Source organism: Xyrauchen texanus, chromosome 11, assembly GCF_025860055.1.
Source record: "Xyrauchen texanus isolate HMW12.3.18 chromosome 11, RBS_HiC_50CHRs, whole genome shotgun sequence".
In the NCBI taxonomy this organism is placed as follows: Eukaryota; Metazoa; Chordata; class Actinopteri; order Cypriniformes; family Catostomidae; genus Xyrauchen; species Xyrauchen texanus.
In genome coordinates, this window is record NC_068286.1 from 850985 (window position 1) to 864895 (window position 13911).

At 41.4% G+C, this 13911-nt stretch overlaps 1 protein-coding gene across 1 annotated transcript; it reads right to left on the minus strand.

The window, feature by feature from the left end:
* Nucleotides 1-6060: 6060 nt before the first annotated feature.
* LOC127651698 (basement membrane-specific heparan sulfate proteoglycan core protein-like) lies at nucleotides 6061-13557 on the minus strand. The gene is made up of 9 exons (XM_052137658.1): nucleotides 13427-13557; nucleotides 11246-11392; nucleotides 10750-10884; nucleotides 9794-9975; nucleotides 9521-9710; nucleotides 9022-9132; nucleotides 8313-8381; nucleotides 6354-6620; nucleotides 6061-6256 (listed from the first exon to the last, which is right to left on the minus strand). Exons 1-9 carry the CDS (start codon nucleotides 13473-13475, stop codon nucleotides 6252-6254), a joined length of 1155 nt encoding a protein of 384 aa, XP_051993618.1. The 5' UTR covers nucleotides 13476-13557; the 3' UTR covers nucleotides 6061-6251.
* Between the last annotated feature and the right edge of the window lie 354 nt (nucleotides 13558-13911).

Below are 13911 nucleotides of genomic sequence, written 5' to 3' on the forward strand. Positions count from 1 at the left end.
TTATTTTACAATTCAATTGCATCAAATGATCCAATATTTAGAGCAGGCTATAGACTATTTCAAGGACTGTTTGTTGGTCACACCATTGTTCCATTGTTCATTTCCTGCTTGTCAAAACAGAGACTATTTAGTAGAGATGGGTCACTTCTATTCAAATTAGTGGGAGAAATTGGAGCACCCAAAGACAGTCAATGGTCAATGGATGTAGAAAGGAAGTCCTGCCTTACAGGTAAAATAGCCAATCACATTTTAGATACAGAAATTTACAAAAACCTCTTGATGTATGGACAGACAGACAGACAGACAGACAGATGTCCTGACTCATGGGTCAGCTGAGCTTGCAGTTAAAGCTTTTTCATGACATCAGCATCAGAACAAATAGAAAAGGAGCTTCTAACTTTGTTTTACTTTCTCCAGTAAAAGAGGAAGCAGAACTTTACACATGATGATGTCATAAATCCGTTGATACGTTTTACAGAGCAAGTGAATCACATCTCTGTCATTCTTATGATTTGTTCATCAAAATCTACAAGGTGCCAGACACATGACAGATCAGTCAGTCTTTGACAAATGAGAGCATGCGTTCACCGACTGAACACAAAACCTGCCAGACACTTGCATAATGTGCATATTTCATCACTTAAGAGGGGGATTTTTGTGCAGAAAATTCCACAAAACAAACACTACACATGTACAGATCAACAACAAATCCTTTTTAGGCAGAAAATGGATACAAAGACAAACAAACCAAATTACGGTTATTTAAAGTCATTAAAGTGAAATTAAATTTAGTCTGAAGTAATGAGGAAGAAATGTACCAATAAAGTTATATATACACTCACTTAAATATGCTGCATGGTAACACACCGCTGAGAACGTTCAGTGTGTTGTTCTGTGATGCGGTGTATGTGAGTTCACTTCTTAAGCACAGTTCACCCAAAAAGGGAAATTCGCCTGTTGTTCCAATCCCGTAAGACATATGGTCTCCTGTGGAACACAAAAGGAGATGTTATAAATGACAAAAAGCACCATTAAAGTATTTTAACAGAACTCCTGTGCACTATAGTCCAAGTGTTTTGAAGCTATACTATTGAAATCAAACATGACTTTAGAGTTCATTTTAAGGATGCATTGATGGGACGTGACTGGGCTGACATTTTTGCGATATGTTACATGTCCACTATATGCCCACTGTGTGGCGCTAAAAGTGAGTGAAATGATCTTCCAAACACATGAAGCTTTTAAGGTTAATGCTCTATCGAGTTTTGATTCAACAAAACCGACCTCCCCACCCTAAACCTAAACCTAACCGATAGTGTCGTTAAAGCAAACGTGAGATGAAAAACATAACCAAGTCATTTTGTGGTGTTTCTATGACACTTTGTGTTCACATGTGGACTCGTGTGCTCTTCAGGACTCGTACCCGCTCCTTTACATCACAAGTGCAACGCTCGATCAGTCGAGCAACCGCACAATCTGATCACACTTGGACAAGCTTGTAAATGTAGTTGATTATGTAATAGAGTAAAAGTGTTTAGATGTCATAAGATGGTATTGTGTGAGGAACTAATAATCAGCTGATTTACTCGTGATCTGTGTGAAAGTGAATAGAAATCATTGTTGTTGTCGCGCCTCTAGCGTTCATGTCACCATACGTACAACAACACAAGTAAAACTAATTATGCAAGTATTACATATAGTAACGTGATTCTATGAGATCAGCAGGGCCGCATTAATGCACGGGCTTACCGTGGCTGCAGCGGGACCCTGAACTTAGCGGGTTGGGGGGCAGTCGCATGTTCTCCGTCGGCATTCTCAGGAGGGTGCATATGTAAACATGTTCAGCGTGAGATGTAAACATAAACGCACCTCACCACTGCGGTAAGCAGCAGAGCACATTAATGTTGTCCTGGAGATCAGGCGGTACTTTAGGACTTTTTGGTGCTTAAATGTGATGTAAGCAATTTTAGTGTTCTGAAGCTTTCACGTGACTGAGCCCTTGAATTAGCCACGCCCCTCATTCCAAAACTCCGCCTCCCAAAGATCATTTTGAGAAACTTTGACCAAAACTGAGCAAACGTGCAGCATTGTTTGTTCCCGTTGCTGTCAAATTGAACAGTGGCACAATAGCGCCCTCAGCAGACAAACATTATGAATCGCAGCCTCAGTGAACACAATGAGAACAGCAAAATGATTGACAGGTGAAAAGCACCAGTGTCCACAGATATATTTTTGTTTGCTGTGTACAAAGTCTATCTCAGGACACTTCCTAATATCTTTAATGGTGTAGGAAGATTTTTGCATACTTTTCCATGAGTCTGTGTTTCAGTTCTGCATTACAGTCACATGATCTCAGCGTCTCTGTGCATGAGAATATATATTCAACTTGTGATTGATGATGTCACTTTGCACATGAAGAATATACAGGACATACATTATTATATGTTATAACTTATGATTTGTGGTTTTGAAACGGTTACAGCAGAGTTTGCAGTTCTCCTTTCCGTCCCAGTCTTCTGTCTATTAAAAACACTCTGAGACCAGAGCGGGTGCGTTTACTTAATTATACTTTAGGGAAAAACTGAGGTATAAACGTGCTCTTTTATCAAAAAGAGTGGTGGAGACGGGCGCCGCGAGGCGTCCAGTGCGGTAACTTCAGGATAAGGATTGGCCCTAAGGGCTGGGCCGGTCGGCACAGGGTGTGAAGCGGGGCTTGGCTTACCGTATGAAGCACGGCGTGCGGCCCCCTCTCCCCTTCCCCTCTCGTCCGTCCGGTCGCCCACTTCGCGTGGGGAGGCCGTGCGGCTCACGGGGGGTCGCGAGGAGGGGGGTGTGGACTCTGGACGTACGCCGGGCCCTTCTCGTGTATCTCCCCGGCTACGGCCCGTGCTGGGTCCCCCGTCGGCATCCGCACGTCCTCCGGGGCATCTTTTAGATGTGGAAGGGTTAGTCTGTAGTAGTAATAATTGAATTGATCCATTTAGATACTGTAACTAAGTAAACACAGACAGATTTGTTTGTTGCTGTTTCTTTTTGGCCTGCGTATGTGTTTCTGAACCTCTGATTGACTTTGCACACAGACTAAGGCACCTTCACTTCCTCTGTTTTGTCTTGAGGCTGTAAGATTAAACAGTAACCATGGTAACACAGTTAACTCTGGGTTATGGAGGCCTGCGGAGTCAGAGGTTTCACAGAATGTTACAGCAGGTTGTGTAACAGCTGACAGCCTGTTTCTCATTAAATATTCATGACCTTTGTTCAATTGCAGAAACTTCCAGACATAGTTGCAGCTTCTGTAGGAAACGAAGAATGTCAAACAATTATTAAAACAAACAGGGTTGGGGAGTAACTGAATACATGTAAGGGATTACATATTTAAAATACAAAATATTAGTAACTGTATTCCACTACAGTAACAATTTAAATAATTGGTAATTAGAAAAAGTATTTTAATTACTGAAGAGATTACTTTGCATTTTATTGTCATTTGTTTCATTTAATATTTAGTTCTTTCAGACAGAAAACATTTCTACATATAAATGATCCAAAGTGCATTTGAGCAGCGGTGAAACACTTTCTGATGATGTGTTACATTCATACGAGCAGACAGAGAAGTACGTTTGAAGTACGTTTGAAGAACGTTTGGAGCAGAAGAAATAGAAATAAACCGTGTGTAAATTGTTAGCTTTACGCTAAGCTAAAATGCTATTTCTAGCCATTTTACAGGCATATGTGACCAGACACGATCATATTCATTATCAACAACATTCACGTTAGATCATAATTTCTTTTTTGTATGTTGTTTTCCTGTAAAAATATCTAAAAATCCTTAAAACAAGATGAATTTGATTGATCTTGTTTTAGAAGCAACACTGCGTAAGATATTTGGGTTTTTCAGAGAATGTATTTTTAACATATATTTTTAGTTTTTATAGTCAAAACAAGTGAAATAAATCTACCAGTGCTGAAGAAGTATCCAAGGTATTTAGATTACATTACTGACCTTGAGTAATCTAACAGAATACGTTATAAATTACATTTAACAGCATGTAATCTGTAGTGGAGTACGTTTGAAAAGTACCGTCCCGACGCTTCAGTGTGATGTCACAGTTAAGGTGGGACAGACTCTAATGTTTACTCTGAGTTTATCAGTTTGCTCCAGGTGGAAACCACGGCAACCCCACCTATCCTCTTCTTAGGAAAGACTTCCAAATATGCCAGTTGGTCACTTCCTGGTCAGAGTCTTTGACAATAAGCATTTAACAGCTCAACTTCCTCTTTTGCCCTCAAACACAAACATATAGTGATAATAATTCTGTCATTTTTCAGTGTTTAAGCCTTTCAGATGTATTATTATACGGTTTGGGTTAGTTTATTGTAATTATATGTACAGAACAGAAGTGTGTGAAGTACACGTGCGTGTTTGTGTGTGTTTGAGCAGTTACGGTCATTAATGGACAACTGCTGTAAACATTTATGCTACAAAAGGACTTGACATATAAAAGCTGAAACACACAGACAGAATAAAATGTCTTGCAGCCATTTCTCTTCTTTAATCCTGTTTGTGAAATGAGGGGGTGGTGTGTGTGTATGTGTGTGTGTGTGTGTGTGTGTGTGTGTGTGTGTGTGTGTGTGTGTGTGTGTGTGTGTGTGTGTGTGTGTGTGTGTGTGTGTGTGTTTGTGTGACAAACGGATGTTTCCTTTACTGCAGTGTAACAGATTGTATGAGTGTATTTGTGAGTGTGTGTGTTTGTGTGAGATTGAGAGAGTGTGTATGTGTGTGTGAGAGAGAGAGTGATTGAGCGTGTATGTGTGTGTGTGTGTGTGTGAGAGAGAGAGTGAGAGAGTGTGTATGTGTGTGTGTGTGCATGTGAGTGTGTGTGTGTGTGTGTGTGTGTTTTTGTGATTTACGAGGACAATTTTGTAAGTTACAAATTAGTATTTACAAGGTTATTATGCTATAAATGTGATTTATGAGGACATTTCTAGTGTCCCCATAATTCAAATCGCTTAAAAATCATACTAAACAATGTTTATTGAAAATGTAAAAATGCAGAAGGTTTTCTGTGAGGGTTAGGTTTAGGGGTAGGGTTAGGTTTAGGGGATAGAATCTATAGTTTATACAGTATAAAAACCATTATGTCTATGGAAAGTCCTCATAATGATAGGTAGACCAACATGTGTGTGTGTGTGTGTGTGTTGTGTGTGTGTGTGTGTCTGTGTGTGTGTGTGTGTGTGTGAGAGAGAGAGAGTGTGTGTAGTGTGTGTGAGTGTGTGTGTGAGTGTGTGTGTGAGTGTGTGTGTCTGTGTGTGTGTGTGTGTGTGTTTTTATTATTATTGATTTATTTATTTATCTCAGCAGAAATCTCCACTAATGCTGAACTTTGCTTGTTCATGCTGACATGACCTTTGAGCAGGAAGTGACCGAACATTACTGTGTGTCCCAGCGGAAATACTACGAGACAATTTCTCATCTGTCAATCCGCCACAGAAGAAAGCAAACATGATGGGCCTTTGGCATTCTAGAAGAATATTCCACGCTGACCGTTCAAATGAAAAGAGCCTCGTGTTTACTCGTCCATACATGTCCTGTAAATCAAACTCAACTTCTGCTCTCACTGTGTCTCCACCTAGTGGTGAACAACTGCTTCAAAACAGTCTTTGTACATTGATAGAATAAGAAATGTCTTCTGTGGTACAGCTGCACACTAGCTGATCAAACGAGTAATATATCCAGTGCAAAGCAGGTTCTTGGTTTAATATCTGCATGATGGAAATAATTTTGTTATCTGTTTATAATGTTCATAATTGTTCTCCACAACTTCATCAGCTTGACCTCCTCCAAACAAACTTTATTTACATTATTGAGGCATCGCATCCATTAAGCTGGAGAATCTTACACTGAACCTTATATACAGTATATATATAAGTGGCTATTAAACCTGTAGCCCCACTGATCCCTTTATTTATTATATACAGACTGCCTCAGGAATCTAATGTGCTGGATTGTTCTGGAAAATGAATCTCTCTGAATAACTCATTGTAAGTAAACACAGCGTCTGGTGATGGGAGATTTATTACGTGTTTATTTGACAGAGAAGCGAAGTAAAAGCATCTCATCCACAATATTCAGAACAATGTTCTGAGCATCTTCAGGTCTGTTGAGGTCTCTGAGGTCTTTAATTATATTGTTTGAGAATTAATGTGCAGATCTCTGGCATCAGCAGCAGACTGTTGAAGATGGTCTGTAATTAAGCTGTAAGGAAGAAGATAGCAACAGAGACTTTTTAAACAGTGTATTTATACATTTGACAGTCCGAATGATTTCCTTTACTGTGACTTTGAGATCTCACCTTTCACAGTGACTTTGGTTTTGGCTTCACTGGAGCCCACGTGATTGGTCGCCACACACTTATAAGTTCCGCTGTCCGTTACTTTCAGCTGACCAATCTTCAACAAGCCGTCTTTGGTGGTCTCCGCCCCTCGGGACATGGCTGCCCCGCCCACACGTGTCCAGCGGTAGTGGATTGGATGAGTGCCGTGGGCGAGACACTGCAGACGCATGGCATCACCTCGGCGTGCCACTATTTCTTCCGTCAGTGTGGTGGCGTATGGAGGGGCTGAAGAGGAGACGAGTTAGTCACAAAACCTGTGCCACTAACATCGGCAAACACAATTTATGACCAAACATGTGATTTATCATTATATCAATGGAAAACAGAGGGTGCGTTCAAGAGCAGTTTGAAAACAATGCTGAACACTTCAGCTTTAAGTGTCCCTAAATAAGCTTCATTTACTTTATGCTAAATATTGTTTTCTGTTCTTTTGATCTTGTTGGTAAAATGTGGGCATGTTGTCATGAGATTCACCAAATTATCATTGATGTGAAATCAATTCTCTTATCCCAAAGTCCCTCATTATTTACATAAAGGTCTTTCACCATATTCCCTTGCTGTTCCCAAAGACCAAAGTGTACATGTCTGCACACACACAGACACACACACGCGCACACACACACACACACACACACACACACACACGCGCACACATACACACGCACACACACACACAAAGTGTACATCTCTGCACACACACAAACACACACACTCATTGCCATTCTTTGGTTTCTGTGTTGCCAATGCTTCCTTCAAATCCCAAGAAAGGTCTGCAATGGGATTTTAATGATGGACTGAAAGAGGCATTCAAGTTCATTCCATGACCTATCCCTGAACCAGATTTTGGACAACATGGATGTATCCTTGGTGTTATTGTCTTAATGGAATGTCCAGTGCTCACAGAGCTTCAATTTACACTCTAAAGGCATCACATTTTTGCCAAAATGGCCTGACACCCGAAAGAAACTGTGGCGTCAGTCACATGGTCAGGATAGCCATTTCCTGCAGCCACAAAACACCCCCATAACAGGACTGACCCACCTCCATGCTTGACCGTAGGGATGATGTCATTCTTGTCATCACCTTGTCATGTTTCTTCAGACGTACAGCTGACCCATGTGGCGGGGGTCTGTGTATCTCAGCGAGTATTGCCGCTGACTATCACACCTGGAGTCGTGAGTTTGAATCCAGGGTGTGCTGAGTGACTCCAGCCAGGTCTCCTTAGCAACCAAAATGGCCCGGTTGCTAGGGAGGGTAGAGTCACATGGGGTAACCTCCTTGTGGTCACTATAATGTGGTTCTCGCTCTCGGTGGGGTGTGTGGTGAGTTGTGCGTGGATGCCGCGGAGAATAGCGTGAAGCCTCCACACGCGCTACGTCTCCTGGATTGACGGTCTCAGACGCGGAGGCAACCGAGATTCATCCTCCGCCACCCGGATTGAGTCACTACGCCACCACGAGCACTTAGAGTGCATTGGCATGCCAATTTGGGGAGAAAAGGGGTGACAGAAATGTTTTTTTATGAATGGTGCTGCCAAATTTGTCTTTTGGAAAGTTCCTGACAAATAATTTTGTTTAAAAAGTGTGTTTTTACTTGTGTAGCCCTACATATTTAAGAAGCAGCTACATGCAATAGGGGTTGATATTAGGTTATATATATTCACACTATGACTTTCAATGTGTCACTCAACTGATATTGATGTCATGATTAATCATTTGTGGGTCATCAGAAAAGCTTACCTTTGTAAATCTTTACTGTCATGGAGGATTGTATATGTTTGTATTTATGCATTGTTCAATCTACATGACCTGTGACCAGTGTACAATACTCCGACTGAACTCTGATGGAGTCTGACTGAACTGTTAGTAAAGGTCCAGTTAAGGTCAACAGCGATAACAGTGTGTTTCTCTCACTCACAATCCACCTCCAACTGCACGTACGCCTCGCTGAATCCCAAAACATTTGTGGCGTTGCAGATGTACTGGCCTGAGAGAGAGAGAGAGAGAGAGAGAGAGAGAGAGAGAGACTATTTATAACAAAGTCCAACTGAGTATGTTATTGTATTTGTTAAAGGGGTCATATCATAACTTATTCTTTTCCCCTGAGGTCTGATTTTAATGTTAGTCAAGGGTTTTTGCACCTAAAGAAGAGTCATAATGAAAGTGATCTCTGACCCAGTTTTTGCTACTGTGCCTTTAAGACTTCAATTGAAACATCCTCTTCACATGTTCAATGAGTAACAGCGCTTTGCTGCATTTACACACGAGCTGCGGGTTTGCTGTCAAGTTCAATAGCCAAGTTTTTAACTGCCGCTGCATTACATAGTGACAAATTCATACAGCAATCTGTGCTGAAATGTGCCGCTCAAGCGGTTGAGACCGGACTGAAACGAATGTGCAGAATAAACTAATGTTGGGATTCTTCCGAAGGATCTGCAGAGCTGTAGGTGCTACATGCAGACTTTCACACACTTCACAGTATGATTTATAGTACAATTAACTATTTTTTACTCAAAATATCCAGGATAATATGATTTCTCTTTATATGACTCCTTTAAGCACAAACGCTAGTTCAATGTTTACCCTATTTGTAATCACATTTGCTCAAGAAATGCAGAATAATGTACCTGAATCTTGTCGTCCCACTTTAATAAGAGTAAGACTTCCTCCAGTCACCTGGTACTGCCATGGCAACGGCGCTCGCAGTTTAGACCAGGAAATGACTGGAGTGGGAAAACCTGAGAACATTTTAAATGCATGATGAATTTATCAACTGAATCAAATGAGATAATAGCTGAACAGATGCAATTCTAGGGTTCAGCGTTAGAGGCTTTAACACTTGGTGTGATTGCTTGATCTGAACCCCCTTTCCCTGCTGTACCAGTTCTGAATTATGATTTATTTGCATTATCAACTTGCTCATAACTGTGAGAACTAGCAGCATCAACTAGGTAACGATGGAGAAGATGCCAGTTTCATTGCAGTATTTGTCCCATTGACACTTGAGACGAGCAGCAATGATAAATATAAATTAATTACACTTATTATGAACCCCAGACCACCTTTTCAAGCAGACTCATCTCTGCACCAAAAGCTCTACTGTGAAACATCCAGAAGTGACTTTACCAGTAGCATGGCAGTGCATGGTCACCGTATGGCCTTCAACGGCTGTGAGATCTGTATTGGTTACTGATGCTTGGGGCATCATATCAGCCCCGCCCTCCAGTTTAAGCTCCACCCTCTCCTCAGAAAGCCCCTCTTTGCTCTGAGCACGACACACAAATATCCCAGCATCCTCTGCTGTCGTCACAGTGACCTAGAGGCATATTTGGGGGGATTAGTAAATGTAAGTGCAAGGATAAATCACTCAAACTGTTGTTCTAAGTGCAAGTGAAGCACCTGCAGCACAGCTGTGGTATCTGCTGTCATGATGGAATCAAGCGCCGTCTCACTTCCTCTTTCCTCTTTGTACCAGCTGACGGAGAGTTGTGACCTCCCTGAGGCAATGCATTCTAGAGACACAGTCTCGCCCACTCTGACCGTCAGTGGGCTGGATGGCGTCACTCGAACCTTTGGAGGCTCTAAATGACATCAAATGTGATTTACGGTTGCACGGGGGTGCACAACACAGCGAATTACAAAAGCAAATAAAAGCAGAAAACACAATTAAATTTAGCCGCAACACAACAAAATGATCAGAAAAGAAAAGGCTTAATTTTTTGGTGTTGTGGCTTATTACCATTGTGTTTTCGGCATATTTACTTTGCTAATTTTGTTGTTCTTTGCACACCTGGGCCACCATATTGTTTATTTGACATGTATAACAATCAGATGTTATTTCTTGTCTAATAGTTTATTTTCACAAAATACATTAATCAGTATTAATAGTTTTTGTTAATGATAAGAATCCTTTATTTTTTGGTCACACATTATACACACAGTTTTTTGCATATATACAGTGAATATATACATATATACTAAGCTGGGGTCAGAGTGCAGGGTCAGCCATGATACGGCACCCCTGGAGCAGATAGGGGTTAAGGGCCTTGCTCAAGGGCCCAACAGTGGCATCTTGGTGGTGCCCGGGCTTGAACCCCAACCTTCTGGTCAGTAACCCTGAGCCTCAACCACTGAGCCACCACTGCCCCTGTTTTCGCATATCCCAACTAAGCTGGGGTCAGAGCACAGGGTCAGCCATGGTACAGCGCCCCTGGAGCAGGTGGGGTAAAGGGCCTTGCTCAAGGGCCCAACAGTGGCATCTTGGCAGTGTTGGGGCTTGAACCCCTGACCTTCAGGTCAGCAAACCACAGCCTTGACCACCAAGCCACCACTGCCCCTTGACACTTTAAACTCACGTTTGATGGACAGGGAGGCAGTGACGGTCCCTTTTCCCTGTGCATTAGTTGCAATGCAGCGGTATCCACCCTGGTTATTGAGACGGACATTGGTAATAGTCAGAACTGCACCATCGGATCCAATCTTAACATTATCTGCAACAGAAATAAAGCATGACATGTCAACAATTGAAAACCTTAATCTTAACTGTGCAGATATTTCTTTCAGATCTTTATCAACAGCGGAATAAAACGTCCAGCATAGAGCAAAAACTGCATGTTGATAGAATAGCTCAGACCATTTGAATAAGAAGGATTTGATATCTTGGCAAATCTGAGCACAGTTTGAAACATTACGGAGACTGTTCATCAGGAGAAACATCTGAGAAGCAGAAGACCTTAGCCTCAATGTGCTCAATGGAAACATGGGTAAAATTACCATTCAATTAAATACGTTTCTTTCAATGTAATCCAGAATCTGTTAGTCTGTAATCCATCAGATCATTGGTAAACTCACCTCCAAACTGCTGGTTTTGGATCTTCTTCCACTCCAGCTGGACGGGCTGTGACCCGCTCACCACGCGGCACTGGAACCTCACAGTCTCGCCGGGTTTAACGTCCGCCGCGCGGGGCCTGATGGACACGACTGGGGTCTGACCACATACTGTCATGAGTCAACGACACAGTTTGAGTCAGTCGCACTTTATTTCAGTCAGACATTTCACAAAACAACTTTGTAAAGATGAATGCCGTGAGAATTCCAGGTTCAATACAAGTTAAGCTCAATCTACAGCATAGTGATTACCACAAAAATGTATTTCAACTCGTCTCTTTTAAAAGAAAAAGGTTACAGTGAATGGAAGTCAATGGGGCCTATTTATGGAGGGTGGAAATGCAGAAATGTGAAGCTTATCATTTTATAAAACACATTCATTCTTCTGTTAAAACTCATGAGTGATTTGAGCTGTAATGTTGTTTAAATCATCATTTTTAGGGTTGTTAATGGTTGCGATACATCGTCATAGCAACAAAGTGGTAAAATTGTCTCTATCTTCTCTCAGATGTGGTCAGTGAGTGATTTAATGACAGTAAAATCATGTTCTCATCTCATCTTACATTTGGCAGACACTTTTATCCAAAGTGACTTACAGTGCACTTATTACAGGGACAATCCCCCCGGAGCAACCTGGAGTTAAGTGCCTTACTCAAGGGCCAAACAGTGGCATCTTGGTGGGGCTTGAACCCCCAACCTTCTGGTCAGTAACCCTGAGCCTCAACCACTGAGCCACCACTGCCCCATAATGTTATGCCCCAATATGCCCCATATGCCCCAATATGTTAACACACATATTGTTTATGTCTTGTGTCTATACTTTGTGAGTATTTGAATGTTTACACATTGACCCCAATGCAGAGTTGGATCCAGGATAATTTACCCGAGGGGGCATTTAAAATGTCCAAGGGGGCAAAGATTTCTTATTTTACCCTAAGAAGTAACGCTGCTGAAAATGAAGTGTTTCCCCCCAATACCTTCGTTGTGGTCTGAAAGGCGGCTGGACTCACGGCTTTGATAGATATGCACGTGCATTAGACTCAACTGAAACATCACCAAACATTCAAAATAAATCAGATCTGTTGAAAAAGCTTTGACAGTTTCCATTTTTATACTCATTTTCTCACTTTCCTAATAATGAATTATTAAAAAAATGTACAGTAACTAAAATGACTAATGAGAGCACTATAATATTCTATCGAATAAAAACTGGATTGATGCTTGCAAAGCACATGTGACAGGGTGTGTGACGGGTCGTGATTATCAGGCTAATCAAGCCTCCAAGAGGGATAAAGGCCGACAGCGGACGGTGGTGCGACAGAGAGAGAGAGCGTTTACGGGCAGCTGAAGGTCACCTGTGTGTGTTTGTGTCTTTTGGTTTATTTCTTCATTAAACTATTATTTATATTGTCAAGCCGGTTCTCGCCTCTTTACACCACACTCACCTAAACAGCTCTTAAAGCAGAGTGCACGAGATATGTTCAGCCAGAACACGCTTCTTTTCCCCTTGCCTGTATATATGTGCCCCCCCAATCAATGCTGTAGATTAAGCTCTACTTGTATTGAACCCGGAATATTCCTTTAAAGCTCTCGCTGACCCTCTCTTGTAAACAAACGCAAAAATCAAACAATTCATCAAGCCTGTTTTTTGCCCAACAGAAACCCTCAATGACCAATCAAAACCAGCGAATGTGATAAGAATATATATATTAATTTAACAAGTAACTCATGTAAGATAATAAGAAAGCAACTTCATATTCAGTGTCGGACATTCTCCTGACAGACATGTAAAACACATTGCGAGCTGAAACTATAATCTATAATGAATAATGAGACAACAGAAAAGAAAATGTTCATTTTCCAGAGATACACACAAACAAATTATAATAATTGTAATATTTATGTATTTCAGTTTCATCAAACTGAAGTGAGTAATCTTTAATAAAATAACATTTGTGTTAATTACTTCTTTTTTTAAACAGTACACAATTAAACTTGTACAATCTAAATAAAAACTATTAATGAGCAATCAAATGTAACTGAAACTTAACTGAAATGAATCCATATACAATACACAATAATCAATAGTACACATGTAATGAATGAATATTAATAATGTAAATGGTGATATTAGAGTTTGTTCACCCGTGTGCAGAAGAACTGTGAAAATCACCGCTGCAGTGTGACCCTTCATGATGGAGTCTTACTGAAGATCTGTCTCTCAATCACTGTTGCAATCTCTCTCTCTCTGTGTGTGTGTGTGTGTGTGTGTGTCTCTCGCTCTCTCTCTCTACCTCTCTCTCTGTGTGTGTGTGTGTGTGTGTCTCTCGCTCTCTCTCTCTACCTCTGTGTGTGTGTGTGTGTGTCTCTCAATCACTGTTGCAATCTCTCTCTCTCTGTGTGTGTGTGTGTGTCTCTCGCTCTCTCTCTACCTCTCTCTCTGTGTGTGTGTGTGTGTGTCTCTCGCTCTCTCTCTACCTCTGTGTGTGTGTGTGTGTGTGTGTGTCTCTCAATCACTGTCGCAATCTCTCTCTCTCTCTGTGTGTGTGTGTGTGTGTGTGTGTCTCTCGCTCTCTCTCTCTACCTCTCTCTGTGTGTGTGTGTGTGTGTGTGTGTCTCTCGCTCTCTCT